Genomic DNA, 21,941 nt, shown 5'->3' with positions numbered 1-21,941 from the left:
GATTGCTGCCCAAATCGTAGTGAGCTAGGTAGTGTTTTGCTCGAGCCCCTTATTCATGTAAGAGGATATGTTCCCACTAACGATTGCTCTCTCGCTTGGGTTGACGTTGCGCGGAGGAGTGGCTTTGATGGAGGTCTGAGTTTTGTCATTTGTGAACCTCCCTTTAGTCCTATTTTGGTAAAATTACTTACGTTTTTTTTTACTGTAGCAACTCTCTTTATGATCTAAAGGAGCTGATAAAGTTGGGAGTCCTTCTAATGCATAGATTTTCAGTGACTCGCTCTATATTATTAAAGCGACAAATGACATTGGCTCAAAAGTAGACTGAATTATTGAGGCTATTATCAAAAAATGCATTGAGTTACTACTTGTTCTACTAGCCGGTGCAACAACACTGTGGCTCACAACCTAGCCTATCTAGCTATCTGTGGTCGCACTTGATAAATTTTATTTGATTCCTTCGGGGATCTTTGTACTTCTCTAATGTCTATCAATGAATTTTATATCTATGAACCTGTAAAAAAAAAAAAGATGCACTTCCAATTTTACTATTATTCAATCTTTATGGGCTTAAACTAGGAATAAAGCCTTATCTATAAATACCTTACACATAGAAATATTCCATAAATAATTAGTGCTATCTTGGGCATCGATAGGCAATAGTTTCCAAGAGAAGCATATTATTGTGTAGTCTTTTGATGCCTCGTAATTCCCATCCCATTTATTTATTACGGATTCAACCTTCTTATTATTACAGTGTTTTTTTCCAGAATATTCTACTATTATTATTATTATTATTATTATTATTATTATTATTATTATTATTATTTATTATTATTATTATTTATTATTATTATTAACCAGGCGACTCTCTTTCTCTCTCTCTCCTTTTTCCTCCCTACCACTAAAACCGCTAGTCCTCTCTCGTCTTTCTCTCCTCTCCTCTCCCTCCTCTCCTCTCCCTCCTCTCTCGCTCGTTCGCTCTCGCGCAGGCGGTCAGGGTTTGTCTCTATTATCGATTTCGACCTCTTTTTCTCCTCTCTTAGTCGGAATTTTTTCTCGTTTGCAGGCGGTCGCTTTAGATTTGGTTTTGATCAGAGTCGCAAAGTTTGATGAGATCGCTGGAGGAAGAGTAGAAGGATAGATAGAGGAGTTGGAGAGATGGGTTATTTGAACTCAATTGGTGGTATCCACTCGGATGGTTCGCCTGTTAGTGGTGGTGGTCTCAGGTCTGATTTGGTCTCTCTCACTTTTTGTTGATCTATTTGTTGAGTTTGCACTCCATCTTGCCATGATGTTGCTTGTCGATATTATGACTGAAGTTTGAATTTTTATCCAGTAAGTTTTTATTTTTTTGTCCTTTTCTTCTAGAATGTCTTGTGGTTGATGCCAAGCTTGTTTTTGGGGGGATTTTCTTTTTGATTCGAGGAGAACGTGACTTAATTTTTGTGAACTAGATGTAAATTATTGTATATTGGATTATGTGGTAACACTAGATATGCGCAAACTCGATTCTGGTGTCTTCGCTAAAGACTTCTTTGGTTATTGAATTGACTGATCACACAAACTCTTAGTTTGTTATTAATATATGCAGCTGTGTTTATATTAGTGTTCGTGTAATCTTGGGCAAATGCATGAAAAGGCAGAATGTTCTCTGAATTTATAAACAGATAAATTTGAAAGTAGTGGCCTGATTAATTTTGTTGATTAAATTCCCTTCGTTAAGAAATAGCTAACTCATAGTGATTGACACCCATGTTTTCTTTTAATGGCAGTCAGAATGGGAAGTTTACTTATGGGTATGCAAGTTCTCCAGGAAAGAGGGCTTCCATGGAGGACTTCTATGATACGAGAATTGATGGTGTCGATGGAGAGATAGTTGGCTTGTTTGGAGTCTTTGATGGTAAGAATTTCTCTTTGGTTGGGAAGAGGAGGATTATTTTATCAGTTGTTGCGTATGGTTCTAAGGATATTAATAACATTTTTTCCTGGCACAAAAAGTTACTATAAAATTTGAGGGTGCAGTGATGGGCTAAACTCATCTATCTGTTGCTTCTATTGGTGAATTTCTATTTGGATTTGTTCTATTCTGACTAAGTTTTCAAGTAGTTAATGCTGGATATCCATGTTAATGCTTTTGTGATGCTTGGCTGTACATGCAGGTCATGGTGGTGCTCGAGCAGCAGAATACGTTAAGCAAAACCTTTTCAGCAATTTGATCAGACACCCGAAGTTCATTAGTGATACCAAGTTGGCTATAGGTACAAGGCTTATCTTTTTTTGTCTTGTGAATATTTCTTGAATGACCGGGTAATTTAATAACTTAATCATGACACTGCAGCTGATGCATACAACCATACGGACTCGGAGTTTCTGAAATGTGAGAATAGTCAAAATAGAGATGCTGGCTCAACTGCTTCAACTGCTATCCTTGTTGGTGACCGCCTTCTAGTTGCAAATGTTGGGGATTCCAGGGTTGTCATATGTAGGGGAGGAAACGGTAAGCCCTAGTAACAGTAGCATTAAATTCTTATATTCTTCATCCACATGAAGAAGCAAACCATGTTATGTAACTTGAGCTTGCTCTATTTGAAGGAAAGGTACTTTATCAACTATATGCATCATCATCGAATATGCTAAGCACATAGACAATGCCTTCTTCCTTGGTTTTTATTCTCCTATTTTTCCTACTTTTTTTGCTTCTTTCTTTTCCAATGAAACTTAGCATACAAAATATTAATAAAAATGTTTGTAAAAGTGTGATTTGACATTGTATGATTTAATGCTTTTCTTCTAGAATCTGGTCATATTAGAATCATTGAAATTGTTTTCAGTTATTGTAATTCCATTGCTTAAATTAATTTCTTAAGTTGGTTTTATATTGTAGTATTCCTCAAACCATGGATTGAAGTTTTAGCTGATCCCAATCCGTATCGCTGAAACTGATTGGCCGATCCCTGATAACTCTTTCCTCAAACATGACATTGTCATTCTTTTAGGGCATTCTTTCCATGTATTTAATTGTCTTAACATGTTGATCACTTATTTCCCATGTAGCTCAATACTATTCTTTGTAGAATTTCCTGTGTTGAATGTTGCAACAAATGTGATAACTAAAAATCTTCAGCTGTTTTCTTGGTTGAATTGTGAGCATAAGATGATATTCGTCTTTTATCTTGAACATTGTAAGTTTTCTCCTGTTGTTTGAAATCAATGGTTGTCATGCAATACAATTTGACCACAAAAAATGCTGCTTCATTTTGTACCACTCATCATTTTCTTAAAATCTTCTTATTTTTTTTAATATAAGTGTGATGTTTGTCCAATTGAATAATGAAATAAATGGCATGAAAGATCTGTCATATATATCCTCATAAAATAGTATAGATGTCAAAAGAAAATACTATGTGCTATATACTTTTGATTGGAAATGGATTATCTAGGACCTGATATTACTTATTCTTTTTTAAAAGTACGCTTTGGAAATTAGAACGGTCTGCAGTCCTTTTTACTAGACAAGATTTGCTATGCCACCAATATTTCATATTTGGAAGTAATCATGTTGTTATAACTTTTAAGGGTTTTTGTTTTCAAATTAGCATTAGGATGTAGTACAAAAACTGTATTGTGTTCTCATAACTCTACGACATTGCTCTTTGTGGTATTGAACATATACATTTGAAGCAGTTCTTTTAGAGAAAATGTTTGTTGATTTACGTTCTTTTTCATGTTGTTAAAGAAATATCCAGCCATTTGTTGTAAGTTTAATTAGAGAAGTCAGGGAATTAAGAAAGTTGATTGTGTGTGGTAGAATGACCAATACTGAGTTTGAGCATGCAAAATCTGGATAGGTACTTAGTAATATCATAATCTTTGAAATTACTTTCTTAGTTTCTTTTGAACTTCTTCGTGCCTCAATTTATTCCTTTCAATCAAGTATTCTTGCTCTCTTCTGTAAGTAACTCAACATCCACTGTTTCAAATTGCTTCAAAATTCCACAATAACCATGCCTAACTATTATCTTGGCATGAAATTCATATTTTTGGGCCCAACTTATTCTGAAAAGCAAGAAAAACTGATAAAAAAAAGTTTGGTCACTAAAGCAGTCTCAAGAATTAACATCAGAGGCATGTTTGGATGGAGTATTTCGAGTTTTCAACATGCAAGCTCTAGAAATCCACCCTTCCAACAAAAGGGAAAATGTTCCCAAGTGTCATAGAGTGAGATAGCATTTTTTTATTGTTAGGCCTAATGTTGATATCTAATTTTGAATTTTGCAGCTATTGCTGTATCAAGAGATCACAAACCTGACCAAACAGATGAACGACAGCGGATTGAGGATGCTGGAGGCTTTGTGATGTGGGCCGGTAAATGTCTTCACAGCCTTCTTTTTTCTAGCTTTCTGTTCAATGATTTGAAAATTTTGTAATTCCATTCTGACAACAACACACACACACATATATATATATATATAGGAACATGGCGTGTTGGTGGTGTCCTTGCTGTTTCCCGTGCATTTGGTGATAGGCTTTTGAAACAGTATGTTGTTGCAGATCCAGAGATTCGGGTTTGAGCTCTGCCTTGTTGGTGTTTTTCTTGTTTTAACTTCATCCAGACAAAATTGGTTCATGTTGTTTCTTGTGCATTTGACTCTTCCAACTTGCAACTACTTGCACTGCCGACATATTTTTCCTAGACATATGAAAAAAGTAAATGCAAAACTTTGCTTGGTTCCCTAAAATAAAAATAATCTTTTGATGATCCACTGCTATGTTTTTGTTCATGTAGTTTATGTTGCTGCCATGTATCCAGTTACGCAACAACTTCATCTATGTAACCCTTCCCTACCGACTATTATTCCATGAGCATGCATGCAGACTCACAGAATTTCTATCATTAGTTGTTTTGCATGGAAATTTCCCCAAAATGGCCCATTAGTTAGTTTTATAACCAGGTGTTTTTGTTTTAAAAATACTTGTTTCAGGAGGAAGTGATCGATGGCTCTCTTGAGTTTCTCATCCTTGCTAGTGATGGACTCTGGGATGTTGTATCAAATGAGGTTATATACCATAATTTGACTGCCATTTCATATATATTATTCTTGTAGAAAGAATTATTTGCTCTCTACTCTTTAATCTCTTTACACTGCTCCAGGAGGCTGTGGCCATGATCAAGCCCATAGAGGACCCTGAGCAGGCAGCAAAGAGACTCCTGCGAGAAGCTTATCAGAGAGGCAGTGCCGATAACATCACCTGCGTCGTCGTCCGTTTCTTATCTGCCTAGAAAAATTAGGAATGCCAAGTAGACGAATGCTAAAGTTTCATAGTCATCTCTGTAATTAATATAAGGTTTTGTGAGTCAAATAAGGATTTGCTCCTGCATTTTAAGCAAACAAAATTACTGCACCCATACACGGAAAGCACTCTAAAAAGATGGGAAGATTTGTTGGTCCTTCTCAGCCTCCTCTAGAATCAAACACCTTCTGTGCTTAGGGATCCCTAATTTCTCTCTTAGCTTATCCTACTTTCTTTGATACGTGGGAGTAGAATTTCTAGTGTTGTATGGATTTGATTTCATTTGTGGCTTGTCGTGATGTAAGTCTGATTTCAAATGTTTCAATGCATCCAAAAGAATTAACATCCTATTGTGGATCTATAATTATAATTTGTTCTTGTTGTTACTACTGCTTGCAGTTAAAATCTTTCACCATTGCTATCATATTTTTGCACTAATTTTTCTGGGTATTTGCTCATATATTGTTTGAATTATTTACAGCAACTCTGGTATCCTTTATTATATTAGGTTTTTAAACCATTTAATCCAAATCTACTAAAAACCATTCCTTTTTAACTCGAGTAAAAGAAAATTAATTATAATCCCAAATAAAAGAACAACGAGGTAAAGGCCAAATTGCTCAGGTAACCGCTCAGGAAGAAAATAAATTTTCTCCATCTCATCAAGCATTCTTCCTTCGGAAGAACACTCTCGATTGATTGATTTGGCTATCATCATTGCAACGTTAATCTCCTCCAAAATAAACACAAGAAGTAATTTAGGTATAGATTGGGAGAAGCGACGAAACGAGCGTTGGAAACTCGGATCGAAAACAAAAGAACAAATTCACGAACAAAGATTGAAAACGAAAACGAAAACGAAAACGAAAACGAAACGAAGGTTTTTAAGCGATTGAGAAGAAGAACGAAGGACGACGACGACGACGACGGCCGCGGCGAAAACGTCTCGAGGAAAAGCTCAGGAAACCCTACGACGAGGTGCTGCTGCTTTTATGGTGGAGATTCTTGGAATAGGCCCTCAGAAAATATTTATTTACCAAACATGCCATGAAAGTTTTAAGTAATAAGTACCCTTGTATAGGGATAACAATGTAACTTTAGCTTCATTTGGCTGGATACCAGTTGGGAGTTCGAATCGTTAACGGGTTGATGGGCCTCATTTGTATGGGCCGACTTCGGAGCTCTTTAAAATATAGGGAAATTTGCATATAAGACCCTGTTCTTTTATAAAATTATAATTTACACCATATATTTTTATTATTTATAAATTGCACCGTATAATTTAGCAAATATATCTAGAGATATTTTTATTTCTAAAATAACTAAAACATTTTTTTCTAAATGACTAAAATATCCTTAGTATGACTTAGTCGAAGATATTTTCATAATTTTTTAGTATAGTACTTAACTTAATCAAAAGTTTGAATTAACAGATTTAACAATTGTCTAGTACTGTATTAAATAATTAGTTGTCTAGAAAGCTTAAGCTATTAGATAACAAATCAATAATACTTAATATTATTAGAATATAGAATATAAAAATCACCGGTGTTTAATAACTTTTAGAATAATTGGTGAGTTAATATACTATTACAGTAGAGGTTCTGATTTTAAATTCTAACGAGCTGATTCGTCTTTTAAAATATAAAATCTTTACCCATTTAAGTAAAGTATATATATATATATAGTAGAAATATGAAGCTAGAGGGAGAGATATAAAAATGAAGTTCTAACAGTTTCTATACATATTTGCTAAATTATACAGCTTAATTTATAAATAGTAAAAAAAAGTTCTATAATATGTTTTTAAAATATATTATAGACAGCTTAAATAATTAGTTGTCTAAGAACTTTTAGAATAATTGGTGAGTTAATATACTATTATAGTAGAGGTTCTGATTTTAAATTCTATCGAGCTGACCTATCTTTTAAAATATAAAATCTTTACTTATTTAAGTGAAGTATATATATATATATATATAGTAGAAATATGAAGCTTGAGAGAGAGAAAATAATGAAGTTCTATAATATATTTTTAAAATATAAAATCATTACCTATTTAAGTAAGTGTATATATATATAGTAGAAATATGAAGCTTGAGAGAGAGAAAAAAAATGAAGTTCTAACACCAGAATATTTTCTATGCATATTTGCTAAATTATACAGCTTCTTAATTTATAAATAATAAAAATAAAGTTCTATAATATGTTTTTAAAATATAAAATCATTACCTATTTAAGTTAAGTATATATATATATATATATATTTAAAGTAGAAATATGAAGCTTGAGAGAGAGAGAGAGAGAGAGAGAGAACTTTCACTTCATTGTATGAATATCATGGCTTAATCTTACCCAAAAGATGGCTTGATTCACATGAACACAAAAACATTCACATCAACATGAGATTTTAACTTGTTTACCATAAAATATAAAGGAAATGGCTTTTTGACCCCAAACTCTAATAATGTGAAATCACAACTATCACCACCTTGATCTTTAGACTAAGTAAAAATGATAGCAGAAAGAAGAACAAATCCAATATCTTGCTAAATATCATTCTATGAGTAGAAGATCCCAAGTTACCAACTCTTCCAAGAAAATTTAGAAAGTAATTTCTAAGATCTAGAGAGAAGAAGATTGGAGGCGTGCATTATGCACTTGACCATGACTTGGTTATTCTCCCTGTTCATATTTAATTTATTAGGGTTACCTTCTTTTCGCAAAATCTTTCACTCGTATCTCAATCTTGACTTATCTTTGACTATGCTTTATAACTTGGACAAAGTCTAAAATGTGAATGATACTTCTTTCTTTCTTTTAATTTCCCATTTAGTGGGGTTTTAGTATACGGTTAATTACACTATGATCTCCTTAATTATAAGAGATTATTTACTTTTCAACTATTCAAAATCTTTAAGCCCCTAAACAACATTAATAAAAGTTACAAACGGAAAAATTCTCCCAATATTTTCTTAGAAAATACATTGTGTGGGTTCTTTTCAAAGGTTTTACAAGGAGTCGAGGAGTTGTTGGTCGTAGGTAGTATTTATCGTTATAATTAGGGTTTGGGAGAAAGAGGAAGATGAGGAGAACAATGAACTAAGGAAGATAGATAGGATTAGGGTTTTCTGGATCCATATCACGAGTGAAAATATGAGAGCTCATTGATCTAAGCCTAAGGTTTGATCGAATCTAGTTTCAGACTGTGTATTGATTCTAGTTAGATTCGAACTGCTAAATAACGAACTAAAAGCAAATTTAGTTCCAGATATGTTAACAAATTTTTTATAACTAAAATGGGGCAAGAAATGAAGTAATATATTACAACTCACAGAGTAGTGATATATAATATCAAATAACTTATTCTGATATCATGTTAGATAACTAGTTAACTAAAAGCTCAAACTGCTAAATAACGGACTAAAAGTGTAAATCATTTCATTATAAAAAAAATATAAACTATTTTCATATAGTTGAATTGGTAATTTTGTCTTAAAGCTAGAATTTAGTGGTCCTTGGGGTTTAAGTGACATTAACCCCTTCATCAATCCCTTTTTAGATTACTTGTCCAAGTGTTTTCTTGACTCTCCCAAATTATCTTAAAGTGACAGAGTTTATTTTCTTTGTCCCCTAAATTGCATACACTATGTCAAGTTTCAATACTCCACCTTACATAAGCAATGACACTTGCCTTCCTTAAAATTGAGTACTTGGAGTCAAGAACGCATCAAAAGGATCTTTGTTCCCTTCCAGTCAACAATAATTCCAAGTTAGGTGAAGAAGTATTCAAAGAGACTCATCTCTTAGTTTGATGTTTTCCAAAGCAAAAATGGCCTAATTATTGATCAACTCCTTTGCCCTAATTTATGCTTTGAATTAAATTGAAAAGACTAATGTCTGTGATGCAATAATTGGTCTAGGTTATGTATGTAGTATACTATATATGCATACTATATATTGGAGGGAGTCATAATTTAATCTATCTATATATTCTTTGCTTAATAACTTATTTTTTTTAAAAATAATTATTTAATATAGTACTAGAGCTAATTTTTCTAGAGATTATAGATTTAAATCTTTCCGTAAACTTTCGAAATATTATAATTGCCAAACATATCAATTATCCAGGTACAATATTAGGGCATATTAATTAAAAGCATGATACAAACATATATATTAATTGTTGATTCATTATCTAATAAATGAAATATATTATTAGATTAACCGGTTATCTAAGGGTATGAGCAAAAGCCCATCCTAATTAAACAGGTGATAATCTTATGTTAATTATTAAATAATAGTCTTAACTTTAACTTTGGACCAAGGGCCATCTGTCCCTAGAATTAAAGACCCTCTATATGTTGCTTGTAATTGGCCATGGGGAGGACAATAGGACATGGTACTAAGTCATACATGATGATCATAGGACCAAAAGGTCAAGGTCCACTTCTTCTTTTTTCTTTTTTTTCTCCACAAAATATTTCACATCTCTCTCCAAAGAAAAGAAAGACTACCTTTCTTTCTCTACAAAATTATACAGTGATGAAAGGGTTAATTAGGACTCATAAAACTTACCCTTTGATTAATGCTTATGCCGTCGGTTATGACTACTAACTCCTCCCACAAAGATGTTGCAATTGATAAAGACCAAGAAACTGCCCAGAAATTTTTATATGCCTACTTGAAAACAGGTGGTAATATTCTCGAGTCCAACTTCAAATGCTAATATTCCTCTCTCTCTCTCTCTCTATTTATCCCTCTCTAACGCAATATTCAAACGCACACCCCTTACTTCTCGCATTAAACCACATAAAAGAAACTGCCCATCCACCCAGAAAATGATTCATTTATGCTCTTTATATTAACCACATAGCTTTCCAGTGTATACCACCAAAGCTCTACTATAAGCTCTTATTTTAGGTAGCAATTAATCTATCCATGGGAGAAGAGGACCACTGCAACATAGGCCTTGCTCTCGGAATAGGATTAGGAGGAGGAGGAGGAGAGTTTAACCTAAGCCGACGGCGCCATGCGGAGGCGGAGGCGAAGCCGCCTGTTCAATTCGACGTCTTGTTTCCGTTTCAAGTGGAAGAAGGAAAAGAGCAAGTGCAATCCAAGAGCACCGAGGATGATGATAATGGCGGCACGAGGAAGAAGCTGCGGCTGAACAAGGAGCAGTCGTCGCTGCTCGAAGATTGCTTCAGAACTCAACACACCCTTTCACCAGTTCGTCTCTCTCTCTCTCTCTCTCTCTCTCTCTTTCTCTCTCTCTCTGTATATATATATATTCTCTAGAATTTTTGATAGGTTTTATGGGCTAATATTAGAATTGATGAATTGATATTCCATGACAGGCGCAGAAACATGACATAGCACGGAAGTTGAATCTAAAGCCTCGGCAAGTAGAAGTCTGGTTCCAGAATAGAAGAGCTAGGTATATATATTCTATATAGAAAACTTGATAATTATTAAGTGCATGGGATGAAGTATTATGATGTACTTGATCATATCTATATATATGTAGGACTAAGTTGAAGCAGATTGAGGTGGACTGTGAGTTCTTGAGGAGGTGCTGCGAGAGCCTGACGGACGAGAACCGGCGGCTCAAGAGAGAGCTGACGGAGCTACAGTCGGCGAGACCCGGCGTGCCGGCGTACTACGTGGAGATACAGAAGGCGGCGATGGTTAGTATTTGCCCGACGTGCGAGAAGGCGGCGATGGATGATGTGAAGAGCGTTAAGGATTGGAGCATCAACCCTAGAAAGGATTACAAGTTATGCTGATGATGATCAGAGACCCTTCCATGCATGGTGTTTTTGAATGGCTAATTTATCATGTACATGTAAATAATAGGGTTAATCTAATCTTTTATAGTTGTTAATAACTAGTCATTGAAACTAGCTATTAGTTAGTTTTAGATCAAATGATCAAGGTTGTTAATTAGGGCTAGTTTGATAGCATTTTCTTTTTTAACAAAGATTTCTCATGTTGCAGTTAATTACCTTTGGCAAAGAGAAATCCTCACTTGATTGTTATGCAATTAATTTTAGAGTTTTTAAAGGAGAAAAAAATAATATCTATATATAAATAATAATAATAATAAACTCTTTACAAGCTAGAAAGGAGGAACAGAGAAGAAGAAATTTAAGTTTGCAGCGTCAACATTGGGAAAGTGAGATTGATCAATAGAGGGTTTGACAAACCAAATAGAAGACTTTTTCCAAAGGTTGGTGGCCATAAATTGTCACTTTGACCAATTCTTTCTTCCAGATTAAAGGGAAATTTCAGTACAGGTCAACTGTTTCCATTGGATACGGCTTAAGAACTGTCCCCCAACCCAATCATGGGTGCGCTAAGCCCAAAGAGAGAGACTGTGTGTGTGAGAGAGAGAGTGAGGGAGAGTAGAGGTGATTATTAGGCTCAGATTGGAATCTGCTTGGTTTTAATTGGGTTTAGACTCGGCTTGATTCGAGCTCGAGATGATAATAGCCGGCATAGGTTAGACCTTTGCCCGCCCGGCTCTGCTTATTTTTATAGTTTTTTAATTTAAAATTAGATATTTAGTAAGCTAGATATTAATATATAAGTATATTCTTATGAAAGATAATTAAATATCTTTATGGATGCCCATTAAGTTTGACCCGATAAAATATAACATTTTTTAAATTCATCATATTACGCTAGGTCCGTTACGTGCAACTTAAGCCCGATATCTCATGAACAAATACTTAAGCCTGTTCGTCCCAAAAAGCTTAATCTGACTTGTTCGATGATCACCTCCGTAAGTAAGAGAGAGATGAAAACTAGACCGAACCATTTCATTGAGAATTTTGGAATGAGAATACAAGTCAAGGAATGAATAGGAAATATATTTTATATGTAGGATTTGTTTTGTTATATGAGTTATAATTTGACTAGAAGAAAGATATAGCTTTAAATACTTATATAAAGATTTAGAGGGTTAACATTTCAGATGGCAAACAAAAGATCGTAACAGGCATATTGAAAGTCTGACATGAACGTGTGAAGATGCATAGAATATGTGATAATGCTCAAATACTTGAGATATAAGGATCCTTTTGCTTTATAAAATGCTTAACATATAAAAATAATAAAAATATATTAAGAGGAGGAGTGTGAGTTTTTCTTTCTCATGAGTTTTATGTTAAACTTAGTGAGATTATAAATTCAAATTTTAATTTTGGAAAAATAATTTTTGAAAACAAAATTGTTAGGATCAAGTTGTTGTTATTAAAGAAAGTAAGAATATAGACTCAATAAAAGTTGAACATCTGGTTGGCAACTTAGTTAGCCTCGAAAGTCTAAAGGCATGACTTGATGACTATTAGAGATGAAGATGAGGAGTTTGACGAGAATAATGAGCTAGATCTTGAGATTGTGTATATTTTTGTAAAGATATTAAAGAAATTTTTTAGAAGAATCAAAAGTTGACTATTAGAGATGAAAATGAGGAATTTGACAAGAATAATGAGTTAGATCTTGAGATTGCATATCATTTTATAAAGATATGAAAGAAATTTCTCAGAAGAATCAAAAGTTGACACAGGCAATAAGCTTCTGAGCAAAGCCATAGAGAATTTAGAATGACAATTCTCACAAACCCTATTATTCAATGCTCAAAGCTCAGGGTAAAAATCAAGGAGTAGTAGTTCAATACTTTAAATACCAAAAGTATAATCATATTGCCTATAAATGTCCAAATTGTAGGGAAAAAAAAAGGATAAAACTTGGCAATTCACTTGGAACAATACTAATGATTGGAAGGGTATGGTCATATTGCCTATAGATGTCCAAATTGTAAGCAAAAAAAGGCAAGACTTTATAAGCCACTTGGGTCAATAATAATGATTTTGATGATAAAAACTCTAAATCTGAAAAATGAAATAATATAGCATTTACCACTTCTTTGTTATTTGCTGAACTTTCTAATGATTCTTTGAGTGTAGATGAACACGATTTAGACAAGTTTTGTTTTCCTTATTAGCAAAAGTTCTCATGGATGTTCGAACATAAATGCAAGAGAAAAAATCGAGATTTTAAGTTAGGACATTCGAAGCGATCGACCTACGTTTGAACGTCGTCACAAATCCTTTGTCTAGATAAAGAATTTCGTAGAATTTTCTGAGAGCTTCTATCTCATCCCGAATGAGATATTTAAAAGTTAAGAAAATCTAATCTTAGCCGCCATTTTCATTACTTTTGAGGAGAATTTTAGATATCTACGATAGTTTTAAATGGTATGAACTAAATTGAGTTTCTACATATTATATCTACATCGGATTTGAAAAAATTATGTCTCACGGGTTATTGAGATAGAATGATCAACCTCAAGGGTGATTGAGATTGCGAAGATCATAGGAAGTAGCACTCAGAGATCTTGAGTTCAAAATCTACTAGGCACATATATTATTTACAAACTAAAACCCTTTCCATTCAAATCAGGTCCACTTTTAAGGTCCATCAAAATGTTTAAGCCGAAAAGTAAAAAAACTATTAGAATATAAAATATAAAAATTGTTGTTCTCTAGTAACTTAAGTTTTTAGAGTAGTTGGTGAGTTAATAATTGTTATAATTTTTTAGTGATTTGTTTCGGACAGACCTTAGATTCATAGATTTTTTTTTGTATGTTTTAGAATTTTTTTTCCATGTTAAATCATTTGTGTTTGATATTGCCTATCTATGCTTTCATTTGTAATTTAATTGTATTTAGTTTTTTAAATTTAACATACTCCATTATTATAAACTAAAAAAAATCAAACTTAATTAAATTTTAAAACTCTATATGTATACACACACAAGCACTTTTTCTTGCATATTTTTCAACTGATAGTACTGCAAGAAAAGGTTCAGAAATGGGTGAAAGATATTAACATCATGGAAGGAGTGAGAGCAACTTTGGAGACATGGCCTCTCCTAATTTATAATTTAAATCAATTTATGTGAATGGATTTGGTTGTAGGCATGGCTATTTCGAGGAACGTTAGCTCTAATACCAGTTGTTATGTCCCTAGCTAAGATGGATTAGGTGGTGGACAGATGGTGGTGATGATATAGGCTATAGATTTATGGATGGTGGTAGTAAGGATGGTAATGGTGGAATTAGGAAAATGAGAAGGGAAGATGATGGAAAAAGGGCCGACCCTACGAGTCTAGGGAGGTGTGGCAGACGAGGACGGAGGGATGACGACGATCTTGAAGAGGACAGCGGCTTAGATCGAGAGATAAGAAGAGAGAGAGGGGAATGGAAGGAGGCTAGAGGAAGAAGAAGATATAAAAAAGGCAATAATCTTTTATAATCTCCCAAATGGGTGTCTTCCACTCTTTAGAGGCTAACTAAGATTTGAAATAATTCAAATTAACCCTAACACAACAATCTCAGCACCGGATATTCAAACATCGTTAGACAGGCGTTCAAACACCGTCGGATAGACTGCACTCTAAGGTTCGAACGTTTAAAAATGGGCATAGCCATTCGAATGCCAAAACTCGAGAATAGTCATGGTTTTAGCATTCAAATGCCATCATTCTAAAACTCGAGAACAATTAGCATGTTTTGTGTTCGAACTCGGGCTGTCAACCTAATTTATAAAAATTGTTGTTCTCTAGTAACTTAAGTTTTTAGAGTAGTTGGTGAGTTAATAATTGTTATAATTTTTTAGTGATTTATTTCGGACAGACCTTAGATTCATAGATTTTTTTTTGTATGTTTTAGAATTTTTTTTCCATGTTAAATCATTTGTGTTTGATATTGCCTATCTATGCTTTCATTTTTCACATTTTACTATATTGATAGCGTGCGACAAATTCAATCTCCTAATTTTTCACATAAGAATGTGTTATGTCATTTCAGAAAATTTATTGCCAACCAATTTATACAATCTTATGTCCATTATATAGCATTAGAATTTCTCAGTTTTGTAATTTAATTGTATTTAGTTTTTTTAATTTAACATACTCCATTATTATAAACTAAAAAAAATCAAACTTAATTAAATTTTAAAACTCTATATGTATACACACACAAGCACTTTTGCTTGCATATTTTTCAACTGATAGTACTGCAAGAAAAGGTTCACAAATGGGTGAAAGATATTAACATCATGGAAGGAGTGAGAGCAACTTTGGAGACATGGCCTCTCCTAGTTTATAATTTAAATCAATTTATGTGAATGGATAGAGATGAGATGAAGACTATGTAACCATTAGCTTGCCTTCTCTTATAAGTGAAAGGGAGATGTAGACTTATATGAAGAAAGTAGTACGAAATCAAGAAAAAAATAGTGTCCTCAAAAAGCTTGGTGGTAACGTTTGATGAGTTTATTTAAAGTAGTAGGAAGAAAAGTAGTACCCCAATGATGTTCATTTATTTGACATCATATTGGAATATAAAATAAGTTTCTAATAAGTGTTGGGTGCGAATTAGTTAACCATTAATTTAATAAACATATTAAATGAGTTTATTTAGATTATAGATAATTAAATAGGTTAAATAGTTTAGCAGGTCATAAAAGACTAAACTAAGTGAGATAAATAGATAATTAGTTCTAATACCTTCTTTTTTTTATGTTGAACGAGGAGTGGCGTAAAGACTGGTAGAGGCTTAGTCCTCATTCAATCACTTCTAGGCTTCATATATATCAACTTCTATTCAACAAACACAATGGTCTTATGATCAGAGACTTTTGATGGGGTTTCAAGGATGAGAGAAGACATGCCTACTTATGTATGCCATCTTAAGATCAACAGTGGCTTCAGGATAAGAAAGCTCTCTAATGTGAACCAAGTTATGGAGCAAGTGGTCATTTTGTTGGTTAGTTAGATTGCATCCTAGGGCTTCCTAGACATGGATTTCTATAGTCTATACTAAAAGCAGTTCCATGCGTTATGTTAGGTGGTGTTACGAATCATATCTAAAATGATCCGAACATAAGAAAATTATAAGAATTTAATTAGCAGTAGCGTCGTGAGATAGAATTCTAATGGTTTTAGTTTCATGTCAATCGGATGTCAGGATGAAAATATATAATTAAAACAACGGATCAAGGTCAGAATAATAAATATTCAACGTCGCGGCAATCGTCAGAGGGTGGCGGACGACCAAGGGTGGCGGTGGACGGCCGTATAATAAAGGTGGCCACTAGAGGAATGTGGTGGCTAGGGTTTGGGTGCTTGGAATGATTTTACAGTTATGATCTACTCATATGAAGATAAAGATGATCTAATTATTACTATTAAAACGGTAAATGTAATAATAAAAAAATAACTAAACTCAATTAATTATCAATACTTGGATGCTTAGATTCATAAACTAAGAAGCCTGACCTCTCTATATATAGAAGTTGGGTATAATGAGTCGTACTCGAACTTAGCCCTAAAGATTTAAACGACTCAAACTAGAACTTAGATTAGTGGCTTACGTGACTTAATTGAACTTGTCTTAGTGGCTTATATGACTTAACTAGACTTACTTTAAATACTTATATAAGCATGAATCAATTAAAAGATAAATAGGCTCGACCCATTGAGCCCAATATCATCATGATGTGATCCGATCTAACTCGGTTCGCATCAAGTGGCTAATAGGGGGATGAAAAGAAAATCTCTATTTAACAATATCCCTGGATCCAAAACATTGATATCTCCAACCTCTCTGTCTTCCCCCGAGTCTCTCGAAGATGAATGATCTCAAACTTGGTCACAATTAGAACTCAACTTTAATTGATGTTACCTTTCTTCAAAACATCTTGCATGCCATCGTTAATATCGCTTTGCCCAAAACCAAAGACTATTAATCATCTTCTCATAAGCTACTCTTTTGCCTAAGCAACCTAGTTCGCATGTGGACTAGGCCTTAGACTCAATCTCGCACTTGGCTGCTCAGAGGACTGGATTCATTACTTGAAAATAAACTTTTTATATAATTGCATCAAAGTTTTCAAGGGCGTAAAGCCTTCTCCTTCGGCAACCACATTAGAAACTCTCGCCTATCCAACCATCCAACTCTATGCTAGGATAGAAGACTGTTCTCCAAAAATATCGATCCTCCCATGAATTCTCTCTCCCTAGCAAGTCCGACCATTGATGACTTTATATATCTTGTTAGGCTGCCTCCTTGTGAGGCGATACAAATGGTGGTCTTAATATCCTTCTATATATGCAACTTTCCAAACAATGACATTCTTACCGAGCCACTCTTTCTCAGACACTACGTGAATGCCCTAATCAGGGAAGCTATTGACTGCTAAAGAGAGTACATCGACACTTTGTCTTTGTACCGACTCTTAGTAGTAGCCTTAGTATATAATGATTTGTTTATGATCTTAATCTAATCATATTAAATCTAAACTCATTTAAAACTTTCATATTTATATTAGATCACATAACCGGGTTAACAATTAGCACCAAAACACCTATAGTGGCCTTGTCATCCACTCGTATAAAGGTCAAAAAAAGAAAGAGACTATGCTCAAAAGAAAGACCAAAAGGACTACAGAAAGGTTCAATGAAAGAAAAGATCAATTTCCCTTCCACTCTCTCTTGTCCAAAGTGTCAACATCTCATGATCTCACTACGTTAATTAAGCTTTGTTTCCCTCTCCTAATCTCTCTATTACCTACTTAAACCTCTAGATAAGCTAATATAAATATACTACCCTCCTAAAGACAAACACGTCTTCAACTTTCCACGCTTGTAAGCACATTAGAATTTGTCACGTACTCCCTAACCACTCTCTTCCACTAATGTAAATATTATTAATTTTTTACGTCCAAAGTTAAGTGAGAAAGTATAAATTACCTTAATGTCTTCTATCTATATTTTTAAAATGATTGAAATTTTCATTTTACGAGATGTATCTACAGAGAGAGATACATTTGCGATTGTTAGAGAATAATTAAGATTTGAGGCTTTTAATCTTAAATATGAGAAGAAAGTTTATTTTATTTATTAACCATGGTGGGAAAATAAATTTTTTTTTTTAATTTTATATTCATATTTACTCGTGCAATGAGATTATTAACAAGATAATTTATACTTTTTTCTATTAAGTTTGGATGAAAAAATTAATAGTTTTACATTAGACTAATCACAATTTTAATTTTTCATGAGATCTTCTTTGTCTTTAATTGGAAGTCTGTATATTGTATTGTAAATTAAGTTTTTAGGATTACATCTCTCTTAATTTTCAAGACCATTGAACGCCTATTGAGAATTAAAATATACTTCATTTGATTACGCTTTATTAAATTTATTATCTTATCTCTTCTCTAATTTTTTTTTTTTGATTGTTAATATTGTTCCCTATTTTCTTTTAGGATTTAATCTTCTTGGTTTATTGGATCCCTCGGTGATTTTGATTAATTAGTTGTAAGCACAACAACAATGTATCATTGTTGTTGTGCTTACAACAACAATGATACATTATCTACCCTTTTGCATTTTAATATAACATTAGACAATGTATCATTGTTTGGACATTATATTGGAATAAATAAAGCTTCCCAACCTGATGCTGATGTTTTCTCCAAAAATTAATCTTCTCATGTGTCAAGAGCGAATTAATTAATACTAATGATAAATAGATTGCTTAAAAATACTACCACCCTAGCATAAGCAATTGATGTCTTATCCTACCATCATAGAGATTAATTAGATTTAAATCCCACTTTTGACATAGGATCTTAAAAAAATTAGCTCAATTATACATTCTATGTGTTAGTGACAAGAGACTCATAAACGATTAAAAAAATATTAGAAAAACATTTTTATATAATTAATACTAAAAATGTTCAAAATATCATGATTAAAATTGATTCAAAATATATCTAGTATTTTACCTAATATTATATTAAGTATTTTACAAATCACACCATATATTTTACCTATTTTATGATTCAGATCCCGTCTTTGATAATTTTATAACCGTATTTTTCTCTATAATTCTCATTATTTTGACTAACGGATATTAATAAAATTACTAAAATACCCTGATCACTATTTTTTTCTCCTCTCTGTCTCTCTTATGAAGAAGCACGTGTAATTTAGGTATTTATAAATTATTTCATATATTATAACGGAATATTTCTTTGCTGTTATTCTTTAAATTAACGGAGAGTGTTAAATGAGAAATATAAGAAAAAAAGTACAAAAGCCTCAAAGATAGGGGTGTGAATCACAAAATAGATAAAATATATAGTTTGATTTATAAAATTCTATATTATATTATAGTAAAAGAAAAAAAAAATTATTAATAACTATTTCACACTCTAAAATTCAAGAAAGAATATTTCGGTAAAGATTAATTTTTAGTGACAATTATAATAAAAGTTTTGAATGGCATTTATGTTAAAAAAGTCAAATAGAAACACAAGTTTTACTTCCTCGTTGACCATTCATAGAAGATTACGTCCACTCAGTTGGATATTTCAACCCTCTCCTCTCCTTTGAAGACCAAAAGACTTTGCCCACTAAAGTATTCCACTTATTTATTTTTAAAAGAACTATTCTTATTTATTATTTTTAATTTTAAAAAGATGATCTTTATTTAAGGAATAGCTTATTTCCATTAATCTCTCACTGCGTTCAACTTTGTCTCTCCTAATAAGATTTTACTTTCCACGAATGCATGCCTCAACCACTTCACTGTCTTTTTTTATCGGACGGTGACGGCGCCGCCTTCCTCCGCCGCAACTCTTCGACAACCTTTTCCATGGCGGTGTTGGCACCGTCGTTCTCGTAACCCATGAAGATTTCGGCGACGTCCGCCGGCGTGACATCAACCTCGTTTAGGAGCCTCTCGGCCTCCGGCATCAGCTCGTGTCCCTTCTCGTCGATGTCGAGGTAATTCTTCGCCAGCATCCGGAACGCGGCGGCTCCGCAGTACCCCAGCTCGATCTTCCGATCCATCCTGCCCGGCCGGAGCAGCGCCGAGTCGAGCCGCTCCGGGTGGTTCGTCGTGAACACCATCAGCCGTTCTCCGACGCACGACGACCACAGCCCGTCCACGAAGTTTAACACCCCGGATAAGCTTATCGTCTCTCTGGCGTACGCCGCCGCCAAGTGAGGCGGCGCTGACTTCCCCCCAGGCGTGCTGGGTTGCAGTCCGACGCCATTGTCGTCTTCTTCTTTCGTCTTCTTTTTACGATCCGAGAGGTCGAGAGAGCAGTCTATATCTTCGACCACGACGACGGATTTAGGCGTGGTGGAAACTAGGAGGCGGCGGAGGTGGGAGTTGGACGGAACGGTGGTGAGCTCGAGGTCGTAGACGTCGAAATCGAGGAGGTTAGCAATTGCGGCCACGAGGCTGGTCTTTCCGGTGCCCGGGGGGCCGTGGAGGAGGTAACCTCTCTTCCACGCGCGGCCGACGCGGGCATAGTGATCGCGGCGGCCAGAGAAGCGGAGGAGGTCAGCGCGGATGTCCTCCCGGAGGGCGGGGTCGATGGCGATGGTGTCGAAAGTCGAGGGATGGTTGAAGGTGTGGGAGGACCAAAGGCGGTGGTGGTCGTCCCCGGGGTAGGCGGCGCGGTTAGTGTAGAGCTTCCTCTCCCGGGACTTGAGACGAATCTTCGCCGCCTCCTGTATGACGAAGGGGATGTAGGAGTTATGCACCGTCTTCCGGTGCCGTTGATGGAAGTGGAGCTCCAGAGACCGCTGGTCATTACTTGATGACCGCCTGTGTAAGAATGTAAACGTTTTAGTCTTGGATTATCTGGAGAGAATAACAACAAGAAGAAGACGGTGAATAGAGGATGATTACCTGGAAAATGAATCGTGGGAAGAAGTGGAGTTGTGGCGCTCGATGGTGCGGGAGGTCCACCGGAGGGGGATGCCGTCGAAGGAGTCGTGGGTGGTGTGAGAGTCGGGGAGGGAGGCGGCGGGGGTGGGGGACTGGCGGGGCTTGTGGAGGCGCACAGAGGGGGCGTCGGCGAGGCAGCGGGAGCCGAGGTAGATCTGGGCGGAGTCGTAGAGGTCGTTAGCGCCCGCCGAGGCGTCCACCTCCTCGATGATGACGGTCGCCGACGGCCGGAACGACGACAGGAGGCGGCTCAGGAGGGAACGGAGGAAGTACTGGATCTCCGGTGGGAGGTAGTCCCGCACAGTCCGCAGCAAAATTAAGGTCCCCACGAGAGACCCCATCGACCTCCAATCGAACAGCATCTCCATTTCTTCGCAGATCGACACGAGAACGCTTCCGATTTGGAAGACGAAGAGCGGAGCGGGCGATGGTAATATAGCAGGGAAGGGGTGACTTGGTGGCAGTGAGGTTACCGCCTTGGGTCTTGGTCGTTGTCGCGGAGCGGTGACGTGGCGAACGATGCTTTTTAGGGAGTTCTTTCCGCTCTTTACACGCACTGGAGAAATGTACTCGGAATTTGGACTCCAGCGATTGTATGGACTACTGTGGCCCACAGTATGGGGGGGGTATAAACATCGGGTGCGAGGGATGGTGGTGTTTTTCTATTTCTCCGTTGATTTGTCGTCCTCTTCTGGCCATTTGGTGGCGGAGGTGAATCATCAACGAGAGCGATGGGGATAAATTGGTAAAGGAGTAGTCGGATGAAACGTGTCCTGCCGTCCGATCTGCCATGAATCAGCAAAGTTTATAAACAGATGACGTCAGATA

The 21,941-nt window shown here is 35.4% G+C and overlaps 3 protein-coding genes and 1 non-coding gene across 5 annotated transcripts; 2 read left to right on the top strand and 2 right to left on the bottom strand.

The window, feature by feature from the left end:
- Positions 1-855: 855 nt before the first annotated feature.
- On the top strand, positions 856-5,643 carry LOC140800468 (probable protein phosphatase 2C 59). Of its 2 annotated transcripts, none has more exons than XM_073155282.1 (9): positions 856-995; positions 1,070-1,229; positions 1,776-1,903; positions 2,163-2,261; positions 2,342-2,500; positions 4,282-4,368; positions 4,477-4,568; positions 4,986-5,060; positions 5,156-5,643. In XM_073155282.1, the coding sequence occupies exons 2-9, from the start codon at positions 1,162-1,164 to the stop codon at positions 5,282-5,284; spliced, it is 837 nt and encodes a 278-aa protein (XP_073011383.1). In that variant the 5' UTR covers positions 856-995; positions 1,070-1,161; the 3' UTR covers positions 5,285-5,643. The 2 variants fall into 2 exon arrangements, with proteins under 2 accessions (XP_073011383.1, XP_073011384.1); XM_073155283.1 differs by having other exon boundaries at positions 864-1,001.
- Positions 5,644-5,911: 268 nt separating this feature from the next.
- LOC140800540 (small nucleolar RNA snoR128) lies at positions 5,912-6,018 on the bottom strand. Its single transcript, XR_012111261.1, has one exon. It is a non-coding gene; the product is annotated as a small nucleolar RNA snoR128 (small nucleolar RNA).
- Positions 6,019-10,075: 4,057 nt separating this feature from the next.
- Positions 10,076-11,296, top strand: LOC140800206 (homeobox-leucine zipper protein HAT14-like). The gene is made up of 3 exons (XM_073154877.1): positions 10,076-10,524; positions 10,653-10,732; positions 10,823-11,296. Exons 1-3 carry the CDS (start codon positions 10,237-10,239, stop codon positions 11,079-11,081), a joined length of 627 nt encoding a protein of 208 aa, XP_073010978.1. The 5' UTR covers positions 10,076-10,236; the 3' UTR covers positions 11,082-11,296.
- An 8,531-nt stretch (positions 11,297-19,827) lies between these two features.
- Positions 19,828-21,549, bottom strand: LOC140800285 (AAA-ATPase At3g50940-like). Its single transcript, XM_073154975.1, has 2 exons — positions 21,075-21,549; positions 19,828-20,990 (listed from the first exon to the last, which is right to left on the bottom strand). The coding sequence occupies exons 1-2, from the start codon at positions 21,479-21,481 to the stop codon at positions 19,958-19,960; spliced, it is 1,440 nt and encodes a 479-aa protein (XP_073011076.1). The 5' UTR covers positions 21,482-21,549; the 3' UTR covers positions 19,828-19,957.
- Positions 21,550-21,941: the final 392 nt, after the last annotated feature.

Source organism: Typha latifolia, chromosome 13 (assembly GCF_019914945.1).
Source record: "Typha latifolia isolate L0001 chromosome 13, TyphaL0001v2, whole genome shotgun sequence".
Lineage (NCBI taxonomy): Eukaryota > Viridiplantae > Streptophyta > Magnoliopsida > Poales > Typhaceae > Typha > Typha latifolia.
This window is presented reverse-complemented; position numbering and strand designations above follow the sequence as displayed.

Excerpts from the sequence above, each read along its gene's own strand:
- LOC140800468 (XM_073155282.1), top strand. The coding sequence starts at position 1,162 with ATGGGTTATTTGAACTCAATTGGTGGTATCCACTCGGATGGTTCGCCT. Across the intron at positions 2,262-2,341 it reads TGATACCAAGTTGGCTATAG|CTGATGCATACAACCATACG; the intron begins GTACAAGGCTTA and ends ATGACACTGCAG. Across the intron at positions 4,369-4,476 it reads AGGCTTTGTGATGTGGGCCG|GAACATGGCGTGTTGGTGGT; the intron begins GTAAATGTCTTC and ends ATATATATATAG.
- LOC140800206 (XM_073154877.1), top strand. The coding sequence starts at position 10,237 with ATGGGAGAAGAGGACCACTGCAACATAGGCCTTGCTCTCGGAATAGGA. Across the intron at positions 10,525-10,652 it reads CTCAACACACCCTTTCACCA|GCGCAGAAACATGACATAGC; the intron begins GTTCGTCTCTCT and ends ATTCCATGACAG. Across the intron at positions 10,733-10,822 it reads TTCCAGAATAGAAGAGCTAG|GACTAAGTTGAAGCAGATTG; the intron begins GTATATATATTC and ends ATATATATGTAG.
- LOC140800285 (XM_073154975.1), bottom strand. The coding sequence starts at position 21,481 with ATGGAGATGCTGTTCGATTGGAGGTCGATGGGGTCTCTCGTGGGGACC. Across the intron at positions 20,991-21,074 it reads TCCCACGATTCATTTTCCAG|GCGGTCATCAAGTAATGACC; the intron begins GTAATCATCCTC and ends ATTCTTACACAG.